The 17,144-nt window shown below is 34.9% G+C and overlaps 1 protein-coding gene across 2 annotated transcripts in view; it reads left to right on the forward strand.

Moving 5' to 3' along the window:
* Coq5 (ubiquinone biosynthesis protein COQ3, mitochondrial) overlaps positions 1–17,144 on the forward strand; it is a 97,937-nt gene that overhangs the window by 41,153 nt on the left and 39,640 nt on the right. The window contains exon 2 of one of the 2 annotated variants that reach the window (XM_090412216.1): positions 2,328–2,477. The exons of the other annotated variant lie outside the window; for it this stretch is intronic. Within the exon in view, the coding sequence (XP_090268342.1) occupies positions 2,328–2,477 (150 nt within the window). The remainder of the gene's footprint in view (positions 1–2,327; positions 2,478–17,144) is intronic. 2 annotated transcript variants of the gene reach the window in all.

Below are 17,144 nucleotides of genomic sequence, written 5' to 3' on the forward strand. Positions count from 1 at the left end.
TTTGGACTCCATGGAGGTGACAAATAATAATGATAATAATAATGATAATAATAATCCCACCAATATAATATAACACTCAATATCTAATCACACCAGAGTGCATAACCTTACATTTGTTAATATTGAACTGACAGCCATTTTCACATGCCCACATTTCCAGCCTATTCAAATCATTCTGCAAGTACTGCATGTCAGCAGTACTGTACTACTGATTACCCTGCCTTTCTTTGCATCATCAGCAAAAAGCTGTATGTCACCTGTCAAATCCTTCCCAATGTCATTAATGTACATATTGAATAACAATGGACCAAGGACTGATGCTTGAGGTACACTACTAGTTACCTTGAATTTTGCAGATTCACATCTCCCATATATGACTTTTTGATATTTATCAGTCAGTCATCCTCTTATCCATGCCAATAGTTCATAATCATAATTCATAATCCCATATTCTCCAATTTACGTAACAGTTTTCCATGTTGTATTCTGTCAAAAGCCTTATCAAAATTCAAAAGTATCATGATGTATCCATTCCCCTTATCGAACTCAGTGGTAACATTATTATAGAATGTGAACAAGTTTCTAAAACATGACTGACCTTCCCTTAGTAAACCCATGCTGTTTGTTGTAAAGTAGAGATTCTCTGTCAACCCATTTCTGAATCTGAGCAATAACCAACTTTTCCAAAATCTTTGCCACAACCCCTGAGAAATCAATTGGTTGACAGTTGGATACATTGGTCTTTGCATCACCTTTGTGCAATGGGATTACCATATATTCTTTCTGCTCTTGTGGCATCTTCCCTGTTCTGAGACTTAAATTATATAGCTTGGTCAAAGGAATAGCCAGTTCAGCTGAATTCTCTTTTAGCATCTGTGCTGATATCCCATCAGTTCTTTCTCAGATTATTCATACTAATTATCATCTTATTCATCTTCTGATATCTCTCTCTTTATTGCCATAGCAGTCCTCTAACATTCGATTTAAAAAATCATTAAATCTTTTACATTACATTCCTTACTCCTTCATCTTCATTTGGCATTCATTTCTTGCCCTCTAGTCTTACTCTTCCACTCTCTTGTCTTTCTCTTATTCTCTTTCCTTTCCTCCATCACTCTCATTAGGACCATTTTTAGGGTATATGCCATCCCTAGGTAAGCATTATTTTGCCATCCCTAAATTCAGAAAAATGTGTAAAATTAAAGGGGAAAAAAATGCTGGTTTTATGTTTGAGATACAGTTTTGTCAGTTTTTGCTGCTCTCCAAGCATGCTGGTCCTAGGCATTGCTTAGTAGATTACGATAGCCCAACTCCCACTATCCTCCTCACACTTTTTTACCTTGCTCTTATTCTCTCAACTTTCTATCACTCTACTCATTACTCAGTATCTTGCATCAGCTTCTTACACTCAGGCTTAATGATCTTTCCATTTCAACTTCCTTAACTCGGTCTTCATGCTTTGAACTTCTGCCTCAGAGTATGTTTTTGTCTCCACTAGCATTCATTCAGTAAGTCTCCATCATAACTGTCACATTATTGTCTATCACAATATCCATTGTTAAATCTAGTGTATACACCTCTTCCATGTTATCCTCATCCTCAATCCTGCTGCTTGTATCTCATATAGAACTCATCGCATCCTTTATTTGTAATTAGTATCATATGATGAAGTAAATGTAAGTTTATTTTTCACTTGGTTAGACTATAATAAATTTAGTTTAATCCTTTATCCAAGTGTGAGCAAACAAAGTTTGCACCTGAAAATATCTTCAGGACTGGAGTAAGGTAGTATATAGTAAGGTTACTACCAACGTGGATAAAGGATTAAACTAAATTTATTGTAGTCTAACCAAGTGAAAAATAAACTTTCAACATATTTCTCTAAATCCAGAGTAATTTAATAATAGGTGGCACACCATTTGGCAACTCCTATAGGTAAAGATGACTCGCCATTGCTTCTGCCGGTATCTCCACTTCTGGGCCTGGCTCCCACTGAATAGACCTCAATAAAGGTCGAAACTAGTCTAGGTAGTGGCCCTTCCCTTAATGCATAACATTATACATATCTGCAAGGAGATGTGTTTTACATTATGGGAGATACTGAGGTAGGAGTGATGTTTGCTTGGTCCACCTTTGCTACAAGTTGCCCTGTGTTATACTACCTTACCCCAGTCCTGAAGATATTTTTAGATGCACAAACTTTGTTTGCTCACACTTGGTTAAAGTAAATGTAAGAACATACATCAGTGTTTTTGGTTCTAAAATTGGGGGGGGGGGGGAGTTTCATAAATTTTATGTCAGCATTATAAAGAAAATTTCTCTTTCAGTACAGTCAGTTTTTGCAAATGTCGCTTCAAGTTATGATATCATGAATGATGTAATGAGTGGAGGTATTCATCGTTTGTGGAAAGATTATTTTATCCATGTCCTTGGACCTGTTCCAGAAACAAACCTGTTGGATGTTGCAGGTGGAACTGGTATGTCTATATTAAAAAATTTTCATGAAACAAAATAAATAATAATAAATTATATATATTTTGTTGCTGTGTTTAGCTTTGCTCATTGTATCCATTATGGTGACCACCATTGCTCATTTGATCAATATGTAGTCACCCAGCCTGTCACTTTTAAAGAATGCATTATGTATGGCATAGTGGATGATATACACATTTCATAAATTTAAAACATTGCAGCTGAGGAATGGGAATGTGTATATTTGTTTGAAATGCAGGCAGTGGGAAGTACTAGGTGACTTGGCTGTTACTGTCTCTAGCTTTATTAGCAGCAGAAATAGTGAGTTCGAAATGGAGGGGTGCAGACTTGTGAAAAAACTGGTGCATGGAGAGCAAGAATAGGTATGATAGTAAGATACAACAATGCAAGACAAGAAGAGAGAGGAAGTCAATAGAATGTGGATGCAAAGGATAGTAAGATAGAGAAAGGAGAGAGTGTGGAAGCAGAAAGATTTAGAGATATCCATGAACAGAGCTATGAGGACTGTGTGTAGATTTGATGATTCGTAATGTGTGGAGGAGAATGTTAGAGGAGTGTCTCATGTTGGAGGCTTAATGGAATAAAACAGCACTGGGAAAGGATTAAAAATATTATTTAATTCTTCCAGTACTTTTCTCAGTTACAGAGACATCTTTGGGGAGTACAATATGAAACTGGTTAACACACACACACACCACAAAAAAAAAAGAACTAAGTGAAACACATAAATGAAAGATTAGATTTCTAGCTACATGTGACAGTTGCCCACAGAGGACACCCTACCTAGTTAGGACTCTAGTCTATTGCCCATGTGTTTCACTTAGTTTGTGGTTCTTTTGTGTGTGTGTTACAAGTTTCATTATTGCATTGCACTCCCTTTTGTCTGTGACTGAGACAAAATACTAAAAGAATCAAATTATCTTTTTAATCCTTTCCCAGTGCTTTTTCATTCCATTTAGCTTCCAACATGAGTTCCTCCCAGCATGCATAAACCTTAACACACAGAAAATTGATTACCTGGAGGAATGATAGTTGGCATTAGCCATGAAAGGAGGTGAAAATGTGAATGAAATGATATTAATGGTTGGTACAAATGATCCTGAGATGCACTGGGAATCAGAGTGAGAAATTTCAGATTGATGTTAGGGATTTTCTTTCCTTATTAAGTCGAGAACTTTTACCTTTTCACTTAAAGGAAGCCTGAATTGCCAGCATCATTACTCTTGAGCTTTGGGATCCGTTATTAAGTAAAATAAGGATTACTTTAACACAAGCATTGAGATGCCACAACAGTCAATCTCATAATGAGACAGCTACTAAGTGACTAAAGGTCAGGTTACAGCATGGATACTCTAGACAAAGGGGTGATTCATGTCCTGGATGGGATGGAGCAAGATTTCACCACACTACTCAGAATGCCATGCAATTTAAAACTTATAAATTGTTTATTTCTGGAATTTTCCATTTAATATTTTCAGACCAGGGTTGACCATGGTTAACACTGAAACCATGGGGGGGGGGGAATACTGTACAAATATCAAAAGTATTAGGAATAAAAGTGAATGAATTTATCACATTGATTGACTCAATCTATCAGAAGATTATTTGACAGAGGAGGATTTCTTGAAAGGGATAGAAACTAAGGGGTATGGCATATTTCTGTAGTATAAGGAAGGTCAGTGCTGTAACTAGCTTTTCATGGGCCCTCTGCAAGATTTTAATTCCCTCCCCTGCCCTTTTTGGTAAAATGGAAATAAACAACATATACGAGAGTGGTCTGAAAAGTTCTCATCCTAACAATGAAAACACGAATTTATAATTTCAAAATTATTTTTATTTTTCAACATTTATTCCAGCAATGCTCCAGCGCCATTATCCTGTCCTTGTAGTGGTTCTCAGTAAGATCTGCAAAATACTCCTCTGCAGCTGATCACCTCTTGATTCGAAGAAAAATGTTGACCAGCGAGGAAGAGTTTTAGTTTTGGGCAGAGATAGAAGTCAGAAGGAGCCAAATCTGAGGAATAGGGTGGATGTTCCAACAATTCATAATGCAGATCCCTTAATTTTCCCATTGCCTAAACACCTTTGTGGGCATGTCCATTGTCCTGATGAAAGATGATTTTTTCTTCTGCAAACTGGGTCTTTTCTCACGAATTTTTTCATCTAGTCTGGTTAAAAGATTGGAATAATATTCCCCGGTTATTGTTTTACCCTTTTCGAGATAATTAATTTAAAAAAATGCCTTTAGCATCCCAAAACACCAATGCCATGACCTTTCCTGTTGATGGAAACTGACTTTGTCTTCTTTGGCGCTGAACAACCGGCTTCTGTCCACTGTTTTGACTGCTGTTTGGATTCTGGTGTGTAATGGTGAATCTAAGTCTCATCCATAGTAATAAACTGATGCACAAAATCAGTTTTATTCTTGTTAAAACGCTCCAAGCACTGTTCAGAAATTTTCATGCGAGTGTCTTTTTGATCTGCTGTTGGAAAGTGCAGCCCCCATCTTGCGCAAAGCTTTTTCATTTGCAATTCTTCATGCAAAATATATTCTACATGTTCTTTTAAAATGCCTAGAGTCTCAGCAATTTCACGTACTTCAATTCACCAGTCATCCAATACCATATTGTGCACTTGATCAATGATTTCTGGTGTTGTTACACTTTTTGGACATCCTTCATGTGGATCATCTTCAAGGCTGGTACGGCCCATTTCTTAATTGTTGAAAACGAAAGAGAAGAGTTCCCATAAACTTTTATGAACTTCGAATGAATTTCTTTTGGCGTTAAACTTTCTTTTACAAAGAATTTTATAACTGCACGATACTCAAGTTTATCCATTTCAAGGGATACAGGCAACAGTTTTGCTGTATAAAACAAACTACTTGATAGAATGACTTGCAATTTCACATGGATGCTTATGACAGATGTACCAACTTGGAAAAAAAAAATCTTGCCAATAGTGTTGCCATCTATGGGCAAGGCTGAGAACTTTTCAGACTACCATCGTACAATAGAAATAGAAATTTTGTTTATAAATAAACTTGTGTACATAATAAATATGCAGTATATCTATAAATTAAAATAATTATTTTAATCGCACTTTTCTGGCTTTCATTTCAGCAAATTCATTAATCACATCATCATGATTAATATCTTTAGCAATATTATATTCTATTGAAAGTATGGAAAGATTTAATATTCTCTCTCTCTCTTGTCTGATAGTAGATCTTAGATAGTTCTAAATTTTAACTTGCTAAAATTTTTTCACACAAAGCAGTGGAAATAGGAAGAGTGAGAAATATTCAGAGAGTAATACTGATATTTGGATCATCATCATCAGTTGCATCAGTCTTGGGACTGGTAGCTCAGCAGCAATTTCCTCCATTCCGTTCTGTCATTGGCTTTCTTCTTAACCTCCTGATAACTCCTCAAACCCATGCTGTCTTTGACTTGGTCAAGAAAGCTTTTCCTTGGTCTGCCTCTTCTTCTTTTCCCCTCTATTTTGCCTTCAGTTATTCTTTTCACAAGTCCATCATGTCGAAGTATATGTCCAAACCACCTATCCCTTCTAATTTTGATCGATTTTATTAGAGTTCTTGTTTCGTTTATCTCTCTCAGGACTTGTTGGTTTGATTTTTTTTCTGTCCATTTTGTTTTATTCATGCGATGCCAGCACCCACATTTCAAAAGCCTCCAATCTTCTTACATCTTCTCTGCTTAGAATCCAGGTTTCACATCCATACAGTGTAATGCTCCACATCAATGTCTTTACTAATTTTTTTTCAATTGTAGGTTGAGGTTTCCTGTTAAAATGCTTTTCATCTTAGAGAATTGGGCTTTTGCGTTGTTTATTCTTGATCTTATGTCTTCTCTTGTTCTGCCATCTTCTGTTTTAGGCTTCCTAAATATTTAAAGCTTTTCACTTGTTTTATTTGTTCCCCACTGATGTCTATATACTCTGTATTGATAGGGATTTTGCCTGTAACAATGATTTTAGTCTTATCTGTGTTGATTTTCATTTTATATTTTTCAAGATTATTATTTAGTAATTCTAGCATTGTTTTTAACGTTCTTCTGTTTTCTGCTACAAGGGCTATGTCATCAGCAAATCTTATACACATGACTTGCTCGCCATTTATCTTTATGCCACTATTTATTTTATCTTTAGTTTCCTGAATGGCCTTTTCAATATATAAATTAAATAAAAGTGGTGAAAGTATACATCCTTGACTTACTCCACTCCTGATATTTATTATTTTCTCCTTATCATTGATTTTAATCCGACCATTTTGATTTTTGTAAATTTGACAAATTATTTTCTTATCCCTCAAATCTATGCCGATATTAGTTAGACAATTTAGGAGTATTTGCTGGTTTACTTTATCAAACGCTTTCTCTAAATCAAGGAAGCAAATGTAAGTATTTTGACTAAGGTCTAATCTTCTCTCTATTATTGTTCTTAAACAGAGTATTGCCTCTCTTGTTCCTTCATTCTTTCTGAATCCAAATCGGTCTTCATCCAATAGACAATCTATTTTTGAATAAATTCTATTTTGAATAATTTTAGCAGAATTTTGCTAACATGTGGGATTAAAGCTATTGTTCTAAATTGGCTGCATTTGTTTGCCTTATTCTTGTTTTTTTTGGTATTGGTATTATGGTTGATTTCATAAACTCCTTTGGTATTTTTCCTCTATCATAGATTTGGGCTATTAATTGATACATTAAGGTTTTTGTCTCATCACCTAGATTTTGTAGCAGTTCTATAGGAATATTGTCTACACCTGGATTTTTTCCATTACTCATTTCGGACAGTACTTTATCAAATTCTTCTCGCATTATTGGGGTCCTAGATTATCTTCATTTTGATTTTGTATGCTGATATCAACATCAAGTTCATCGCCATTATAGAGATTTTCAATATAATTCTTCCATTCCATTAATATATCCTCAGATTCTATTAGTAATTTTCCATTTTCATCTTTGATGGCATTGTTTTTGCTGTTCTTATTAAATTTGAAAGTCAGTTTGTTAATTTCTTTATAGGCTTTCTCTATGTTTTCTATTTTAAATAATTCATCTATGTTATTACACTGTTCTTCCAGGTATTCTTTTTTGGCTTGTCTACATTTTCTTGTAATTTGATTTTTAAGATATTTGTATTTGGCCACATCTCCTTCTTTAACAGCATTTTTATATTTTCTTCTTTCATCCATAAGGCCAAGTATTTCATCTGTTATCCAATGTTTTCTTTTTTCTTTTTCTGCATTTTTCAATAATTGATTTGATGAATTTGTAATTAACTCTTTAATCATATTCCATTGGTTTTCAATATTATTCTTACTATTTATGTTTTCTGGAATGTTATGATCAGTTGCCTCTTGGTATCCTCTCTTTACTTCTTTACTTTTTAATTTTTCAAGGTTCCATCTTATTGGTTTGTATCTTTGGATTTGTTTCCTATGTTTCAGTTCTGTTTTCATTAAGACAAGGTTATGGTCACTACTAATGTCGGCACCTAGATAGCTTTTGCAATTTTTTATTTGGTTTCTGTATCATTTCTTGACCAATATATAATCTATTTGATATCTATTTGAATCCCCAGGTGCTTTCCAGGTGTATCTTCTTCTTTTTGGAGCCTGAAATAGTGTATTTGCTATAACTAACTGTTTTTGTGTATAAAATTCTATTAATTGCTTTCCTCTTTCATTCCTACATCCAAGACCAAATCTTCCTGAAACATTATCATTGCTCTCTTCTCCCGCTATAGCATTCCAATCTCCCATTATTATTGTATTGTCTCTGTCTTTAAAGCTGCTCCAGATTTTTCTATTTTTTTTTTTCATAAATTTATTCTATTTCTTCATCGCTATGTCGTGATGTTGGCATGTAGACCATTATAATATTGAGGTTTACTGGTTCATTTTGAATGCTTATCGCCATGATTCTGTCACTATGGTTAATTATTGTATTGATTAACTTTCCAACTTTTTTATGAAGCATTATTGCAACACCTGACTCGCCCTTCTTTTGTCCTGAATATATTATCCGAAATTTTCCACTCCAGAAATCACCCTGCCCCTCCCATCTCGTCTCACTAATGCCCAGAATGTCTATTTCAAGTCTTTCCATTTCTTTTTTCACATTTTCTATTTTACCTGGTTCTAGCAGTGTTCTTGCATTCCATGTTCCAATATTCAGCTTATTTCTTGTCTTCATTTTTGAATAAGTACCAGGATTTCGTTGGCTGTCGATCTGAGAAGCCTGGTTACTTCTCCTGCCGGACATGACTCCTTCGGTAAAGGTTCCATTGCCAATCTTGATTTCATTTTTAACTTCCATTGCTGCTTTTACTGGAAATAGGAAGAGTGAGAAATATTCAGAGAGTAATACTGATATTTGGATATGACTCAGTTAATCCAAAATCATGAAGAGCCTGTAGGATATCAAGTGGAGTTGCAGTTATGTTTTGAATAAGTTTCCAAGCTTCAAACTTAAAGCTTTGAATTTCACATCCGAGCTCATATACTTAAATCTTTACTGTACTTAATTGTCAAATCTGCAGCCAATTTTTGTAAATCAGCAATGCTTATCGATTCTAAAAATGAGCCAAAGAGAAAACAAAAATCACTACAGTTCTCAGTTGTTCATAATGCCAATCTTTTTCAGACAGTAGAATATCCAAAATGCCATATATTTGCATTTTAAATAATTTTTCGGATGTCATGCTATTTCCTTCATCCAATGCTTCATCTATCTGCATTTTCTTAGCTTTTCTCTTCCGTTTATTAGGAAATTCAATTTCTATATCCATTATTTCAGCCAAATATTTTGCTTCCAAGAAATTTTGTTCAAAACATGTTTCTCGTAGTCCTTGTAAAATACCATGTAGTCCATCAATTAATTTTGTTGCCTGGTCTATTGATACATTGTTTTATTGTAATTCTTTATTTGTCCATTCAATCCATTGTAGAATTTTATTCCACACAGAAAGAGTGCAAATAAATCTATAAATTTGTAATAACAAACTTTTTGCATTTCATACAGTGTCTAGGTTTAATAAATCATTTGCAATAGTTTCCAATGCTTTCTTTATATCACATAATTGTAAAAACAGTGATTTTATTGCATTGACCTTTGATGACCACCTTGTATCAGAAAAACCTTTAAGTGACAATTTTAATGATTTCATTAAAATTTCCCATCCTGTTGTTAAGGACGAGAAAAAATTAAATAATCTCTGCACGTTACTAAAAAAAGTAATAATTTCTGCATTGTAGATGCAGCATGGATACCAGCTAAATTTAGATTATGAGCTTCATATGGTACAAATAGAGCCAAATTATTAATTGCCAAAATATGTTCTCTTATTCCTTTATATTTACCAGCCATATTGGCACTGCTGTCATATCCTTATCCTCTAGCATTGTGTATATCCAATTTATTAGCTTCCAGTTTATTTAAAATTTCAATTATTAAACCTTATTCTGGTTTTTCATGTGACTGAATGAAGTCAATGAAACTTTCTTGAATCATCACCTTACCATTAGAGTCAGCATGCACATATCTTATAATTTGACTCATGTGTTCTTTCCTTGATGTATCAGGAGTGTAATCAAATAAAATTGTGCAATACTTTGCTTTATTCTGCATATGATTTTGTTTCTAGTTTTATCGCCAACCAATTTTATTATTTCATTTTGAATGATTGACGAAAAATAGGAAACAGAACCTTTATGTTTTTCAATACGTTCTTTTAAAGTAGTATTATAATGGCTAGTAAATTCAATTAAATTTTAAAAAATTCCACAATTTGGATCTCCAGTTATTTCATTTGAATCTCTAAGAGCAATATTATTTTTGGTGCAGAATAAAATAATGTCTGTTATTATTTTCAATGATGTCTCATGCCATATCATTTTTTCCTTGTTAACTGAATTACTTAAATACTCATCAAGTGCATTTCCTAATCCTGATTTTTCCATCACTTTCCATTTCACATAATTATTTTGGTGGTCAGATGAATTTTCATGTTAACGAATAACAGGGTGAAGATGCCTCCACTCATGAAATCCTTTTTGTAGGTCTAAAATATGTGATTTGTGTCCAAAAAGCATACAAGGAAAACAAAATATCATTCTGATTAATAGAATACAAGATCCAATTTCTTTTAACTGTTTCTCCATTAATTTGTCTAACATAAAACCAATCCTTTGTAAATTTTATGTCTTGAATTGTCTGATATCAAGGTATTAAAATTAATGTCACTACCTTGATCTGGACTTTAACAAAGAGATATATTACTTTCTTTGTAATATTATTATTATTATTATTAGCATTATTATATTAATAGCAAGCCAAGAATGTGGATCATTGTAATTAAGAAATATTTCTTTTGGAATATCATCATTGTTTGGAACAGTAAAGCACAAATTCAACTTGTGAAGCATTACTTTGTGTAGGCTTCACGTTAGAGGCTTAATGGATTTTTTACAACACTCAAAAAGAATTAAAATAGAATTTAATACTTCCTATATTTCGTCCTAGTCACTAGGACATCTACGGGGATTACAAAAACAATTAATGTAACATATACACAAATAACAAACAATACTAAGCCCAACCACGTGGGTGACACTAAAGTCCTACTAGGTAGAGTGCCCTGCTGATCTGCCTGTCTGTCCAAAGTACACCAGCTTACAGAAACAGGGTACTTTGTAAACTCCAGGCAGAGAGAGAGGAGGGAGCTGATCGTTCGTAGAACGGATAAGGGTAGCCAGTTTGCAGTGGGGCTTATATGCTGTGTGTAGATTGTACTGTTTTAGTATCTTGGCTATTTTTTCCGAAGTGCCACGGATGTAGGGTATGGTGATGGCATTTTTAAAATCTTGTTGACGAGAAGGATGGGGAATGGGGGAGGAGTTGATTATTTTTTTGATACTGTGATCGCTGTAGCCATTGGAGAGGAAAGTGCTGTGTATGTGGTTAAGCTCAGTAGTCAGGGCGGTTCCACTGGAACAAAGATTGTGGGCTCTCTTGGTAAGAGTTTAAATAATGCCATATTGTTGAGAGGGGTGGTGGTGGGAGAGTTTGTGAATGTATCTGCCTGTGTGTGTGGGTTTTCTGTATACGGTGAAGGTAAGTGTATCATTAGGCAGGCGTGTGACTAAGGTGTCTAGGAAGGGTAAACAATTGTTCTTTTCCTTTTCCATAGTGAACTGGATTCTTGGATGTAGACTATTGAGATGACCGAGGAAGGAGTCTAACGTGTCTGGGCCATGAGGCCAAATAGAGAACACATCATCTACATACCTTAGCCAGATAGAGGGTTTGAGTGGGACTGAGTCTGTGGCTCGTTTTTTGAAATCTTCCATATAGAAATACCCTTATCCGTTCTACAAAAGATCAGCTCCCTCCTCTCTCTCTGCCTGGAGTTTACAAAGTACCCTGTTCCTGTAAGCTGGTGTACTTTGGACAGACAGGCAGATCAGCATCCATCCGTCTAGAGGAACACAAGTCTTACATCTTCAAACACAACTATGGCCATTCAGGCTTGGCTGACCATGTTTTGGACATCACCCACAGGGTATCATGGAAGAAAACCACCATGCTCCACCACAGCAAATTCAAGAAAGAGAGACTTTTCTTAGAAGCAGCAGCAGCTCTCAAAAACCAACCAAATCTCAATAAATATGGTTGTATTAAGCTTCCGAAGATTTGGGAAACACTCATCACCAGAGTTCCCACCTTACGTTCCAGGCCACCTATTACTGCCCTTAGAGGGCGCTCTACCTAGATAGGACTTTAGTGTCACCCACGTGGTTGGGCTTAGTATTGTTTGTTATTTGTGTATATGTTACATTAATTGTTTTTGTAATCCCCGTAGATGTCCTAGTGACTAGGACGAAATATAGGAAGTATTAAATTCTATTTTAATTCTTTTTGAGTGTTGTAAAAAATCCATTAAGCCTCCAACATGATGTCCTCACAGCACTTAAGCCTCTACACACGTATTTGTGTAGGCTTCTTTGATGTATCATTGTTCCTTAACATATTAGGGTGCAATTGAAGTGTGGTACCCATATTTTGTGAAGCAGCAGAGTTCTCCTCTTGTGCAGACCTCTTGTTTTCCTGTATATTATTGTTTGTTGATATCAAATGATGAATATCGTCTTTTGAAGCAGATTTGGTCTTCTTATGAGACTCTTCGCCTTCTGGCATTTCTTTTCTCAGCCATTTAGGAAATTGCCGCTATATTAATTTGCCTTCTCTGATTTTCTTTTTTTCTTTTTTCTTTTTTGTGCACCCAACATTTGCTTGGACATGATTAGGCTAGAGAAAAAGAAAAATGTTATTTCTAACACTGCATGAGTATAGGTGAAAGTATACAAAATTTAAAATCAATAAAAATTTCAAAAAATTAAAGTCATCAAATTACAATGATAATTTTTGCATACATATGTGTTGGAATGAATTTTTATGGTAACTAAAAATGGAGCAGTTAGCTTTTAATTATTAAAAAAATTAGTAAGAGGATTAATTAATTGGTTTCTAATATTACAAAAAAATAGCAAATTATAAAAAAAGCAGGCTTTTCTTTTTATTATAAATATAATAAAAAAAATTTAAAGATAAAAAATAGGGGCTTTAATTAATAAGATAATTAAGCAGATTAGGGGTTTACATTCAACATTTTTGGTTAAAGTTTAACCAAATAAGCCAATAAAAAGTATGAAATATTGCTAAAAACTAAACAGGTAAACAATTTTGAAGATTCTTTTCCTTATTAGTACAGTTATACTTTAACCAAAATATTATAGAATATGCCTTTATGATATTAAAAACTAAAAGAAAACTTACACTATGTGAATTGAGGTATATATATATACACACACACCAAATAACAAAGAATATTATATAATTATACATACTTCATAATTAATATTAGGAGGTGTGAATTCTTTTTCTTTTTTCATTATTCGGATAATGTACACTTTATGACAGATAATATAAAACTGACCAAAATTCGTTAAAAATCGAAGAAGCAACCAACGAAAATTGTTGATTTACAACAATGCATAACAAACATTGCATGAAACCTTCTGAACAGAACGAAACTTCGGTACAATAATACAGACTACAGCTTGGATCACTCTATGCCTCATTATTCTGCAACTTTTGTATGCCTGACTCAGACAACAAACCATGGGGTTAATTCTGTAATGTTTAGATTAAAGTTAAAATTTTACTGCACCAATAAGAAAAATCATTATTTATACAATTCCTATTTATTATTGTTTCTTATTGGTCAGTTAATTTTTAACTTTAACCAAAAACATTACGGAATCAGCCCCTATAGCAGCAAAATTTCACATTTGAAAATGAAAATATAATACTGATTATTTTTTGATACCCCATTTCAGGGGCTCCCTTCGTCATGGGTCCTTTGCCTGTGCACCTGTTGCATCTGCCTAGTTACAGCACCGAGGAAGGTAACTGATTAGTGGAGTGCTACTTATGATAAATGATGAATTGTGTGCCCTCTTGGAGTAGAGAACAGGACAGAAATGGAAATGCAATTAGAGGTGGAAAGGACAGGATATTGCTATTTCTTGAAAACATACAAGGAATGTTGAGCAGGTAATATTTAGGCAAATTAGTTTGGCGAGCACAAAATCAGTGATCATTATAGGGAACTTTACCTATAGCAGTAAACTAGGCAGAGGAAAAAGCATCCATTAATAAGACAAATGAATTTCTGGAATTCTTGAGGGATAAATGTCTTAGGCTGCATTGGTAGAGGGAACACAGTGATCAAGAGTTCATCATGTTGGAGGCTTAATGGTTTGTATACAGCACTCAGAAAGGATTCAAACTGAATTTAATACTTCCTATATTTCATCTCAGTCGCTGAGACATCTTCAGGGATTGCAAAAAAACTAATGTAACATATACACAAATACTACACAACACTAAGCCAACCACGTGGGTGACTCTAAAGTCCTATCTAGGTGGAGCGCCCTCTATGGGCAGTTGTAGGTGGCCTGGAATATAAGGTGGGATCTCTGATGATTACTGTTTCCCAAATCTTAGGAAGCTTAATGCAACTGTATTTATTTAGATTTCATTGATTTTTGAGAGCTGCTTCGGATTCTAAAAATAGTCTCTCTTTTTTTAATTTACTGTGGTGGAGCATGGTGGTTTTTTCCCAAGAGATCCTGTGGGTTGTATCCAAGACAGTCAGCCAGGCCTGACTGACCATAGTCATGGTTGCAGATGTATGACTTTTGTTCCTCTAGTTGGATGGTTGCTGATCTGCCTGTCTGTTCAAAGTATGCCAGCTTACAGGAACAGGGTACTTTATAAACTCCAGGCACTGAGAGAGGAGGGAGCTGATCTTTTGTAGAACTGATAAGGGTAGCAAGTTTGCAGTGAGGCTTAAATGCTGTGTGTAGGTTGTACTTATTTAAAATCTTGGCTATTTTTTCCGATGTGCCACAGATGTAGGGTATGGTGATGGCATTTCTAAACTCTTTCTGAAGAGATGGCTGGGAAATGGGGGAGGAACTGATTATTTTTTTAATACTATGATTGCTGTAGCCATTGGAGGGGAAGGTGTAAGATTTGGGAAACACTAATCATCAGAGATCCCACCCTACATTCCAGGCCACCTAAAACTGCCCATAGAGGGTGCTCCACCTAGATAGGACTTTAGAGTCACCCACGTGGTTGGCTTAGTCTTGTGTGGTATTTGTGTATATGTTACATTAGTTTTTTTTTTTTAATCCCTGAAGATGTCTCAGTGACTGAAACGAAATATAGAAAGTATTAAATTCTGTTTTAATCCTTTCTGAGTGCTGTATACAATCCATTAAGTCTCCAACATGATGTCCTCACAGCACTTAAGCCTCAACACATGGAGTGATCAAGAGTTTTGGTTTTGGTCATAGCATCAAAGGATCTAATCATGGCTGAGATGATCAATACTTACTCTCTGCTTTGTGAGATTGATCATGCAGTCCTCAGTTGGAGATGAATAGGCATTCAGAAATATCAATGAGGAAGGAATTTATATGGAATTATAAGGCAAGTGATAGACATAGAAACCAGCTTGGGGGGGGGGGGGGGTTGAAGGAAGAAAGAGTTCAGTAGTACATGGGAGCTAGTTAATACACAAATGCTAGCAGCAGTGGTAAATTACATATACTAAAATTGAAAAAGATAAAACAGTTTGGAGTATAATGGATAACTAGGGAAATCAAACAGGAATTGCAAGTGAAAAAAACTTATGAAAAATCATGTAAAGAGAGGTGGAGACAGTTGCATGAGGAATGTAAGGGTCTAACTAAGAAGTTGACTAGTGTAATAAGAAATGAAAAACTATAGCATGAGAGGAGACCAGCATTTTCAAGGAATTCTTTTGCTTTGTGGCCAGTAGGAGGAGGATTATTTTTGATGAATGACTGGAGGCAGTAGTCAGGTGATCAGTGCAGATGATGTAGTAGAGCTGTTTGATGATCACTTTATTAGGATCATCCTTGTAAAGCTGGTTTTATTCCTAGAGTACACAGAGGGTTGAAGGATCATATGAAGAGGATGTATTCATAATATTAAGCTTTCTAAATGTCAGTAAGGCAGTGGAACAAAATGAGATTTTGCCACATATCAAGGTAAGTCTGCTTGAGCTCACCATGCCATTGACCTGATTGTTTAATGATGGTCTTACTGTTGGACAGTTTCTTAAGGAATAGATAGTACCACTATATAAGGTTGGTGGTAGAATGGAAGCATCAAACTTTGACCAGTTTGTATTTATCCTGTGGGTGTTAAGATATTGTAAAAATTGGTAAGAGCGCTCATGTGCACATAAGGGTAATATAATTTATGAATGCTATCATAAATTTGTTAAGGGAGTGTTCATGTTTTAGTAATCTGGTAGGTTTTTTACAATAAAATAACAAGAACAATGACTGAGGGAAAAGAGTACACTGTTATTTTTTTGGATTTTGCAAAAACATTTAATAGGGTGGCACATTTGAGTTGCAACATGTGGGTCTAGATATTGGGCTAGTGGAGCAGGACAAAAAGTGGCTTTCTTGTAGATATGATATAGTTGTGTATTGGGGAGCAGCATTGGTGAGGTGGGATAGGGCACCACAGGGTTCAATACTAGGACTATTACTGTTCAACCTATATGTCAGTGATATTTTGACTTTATTACAGAGAGATATTCAGTTGCTATCCACCGAAGCTTTGCAGATGATTCAAAGTTATTGAGTGACTCTTCAGGAGGATTTGAATAAATTGAAAAGTGGACAAATGAATGGGGATGTCAGTTTAATACAGCTGAATTTGGTTTTGAAATTTGGGATACACAGATGACAGACTGCATACTCTCTTGGAGAAGTAGAAGAAGCAAGGAATCTTGAAATGATGTTATATAGAAATTGGAAGTTCACAGGACATATTATAGTGGATTGCTGCAGTATTAAGTATGACAATAACCAGAAGATATAAGAAAGTTGTAGTATCTTTGTATAAAGCCTTGATCAGGCCACATCTGGTTACAGTAACAATAGAAGAGGTGCAGAGGCAAATAACAAAAATGATATGAAGACTGCAGAATATTGGCTATGAGGGTAGACTACA

The sequence above is a fragment of the Typopeltis vanoorti genome, chromosome 22 (genome assembly GCF_054136105.1).
Source record: "Typopeltis vanoorti isolate ZY-2024b chromosome 22, IOZ_Tvanoo_1.0, whole genome shotgun sequence".
In the NCBI taxonomy this organism is placed as follows: domain Eukaryota; kingdom Metazoa; phylum Arthropoda; class Arachnida; order Uropygi; family Thelyphonidae; genus Typopeltis; species Typopeltis vanoorti.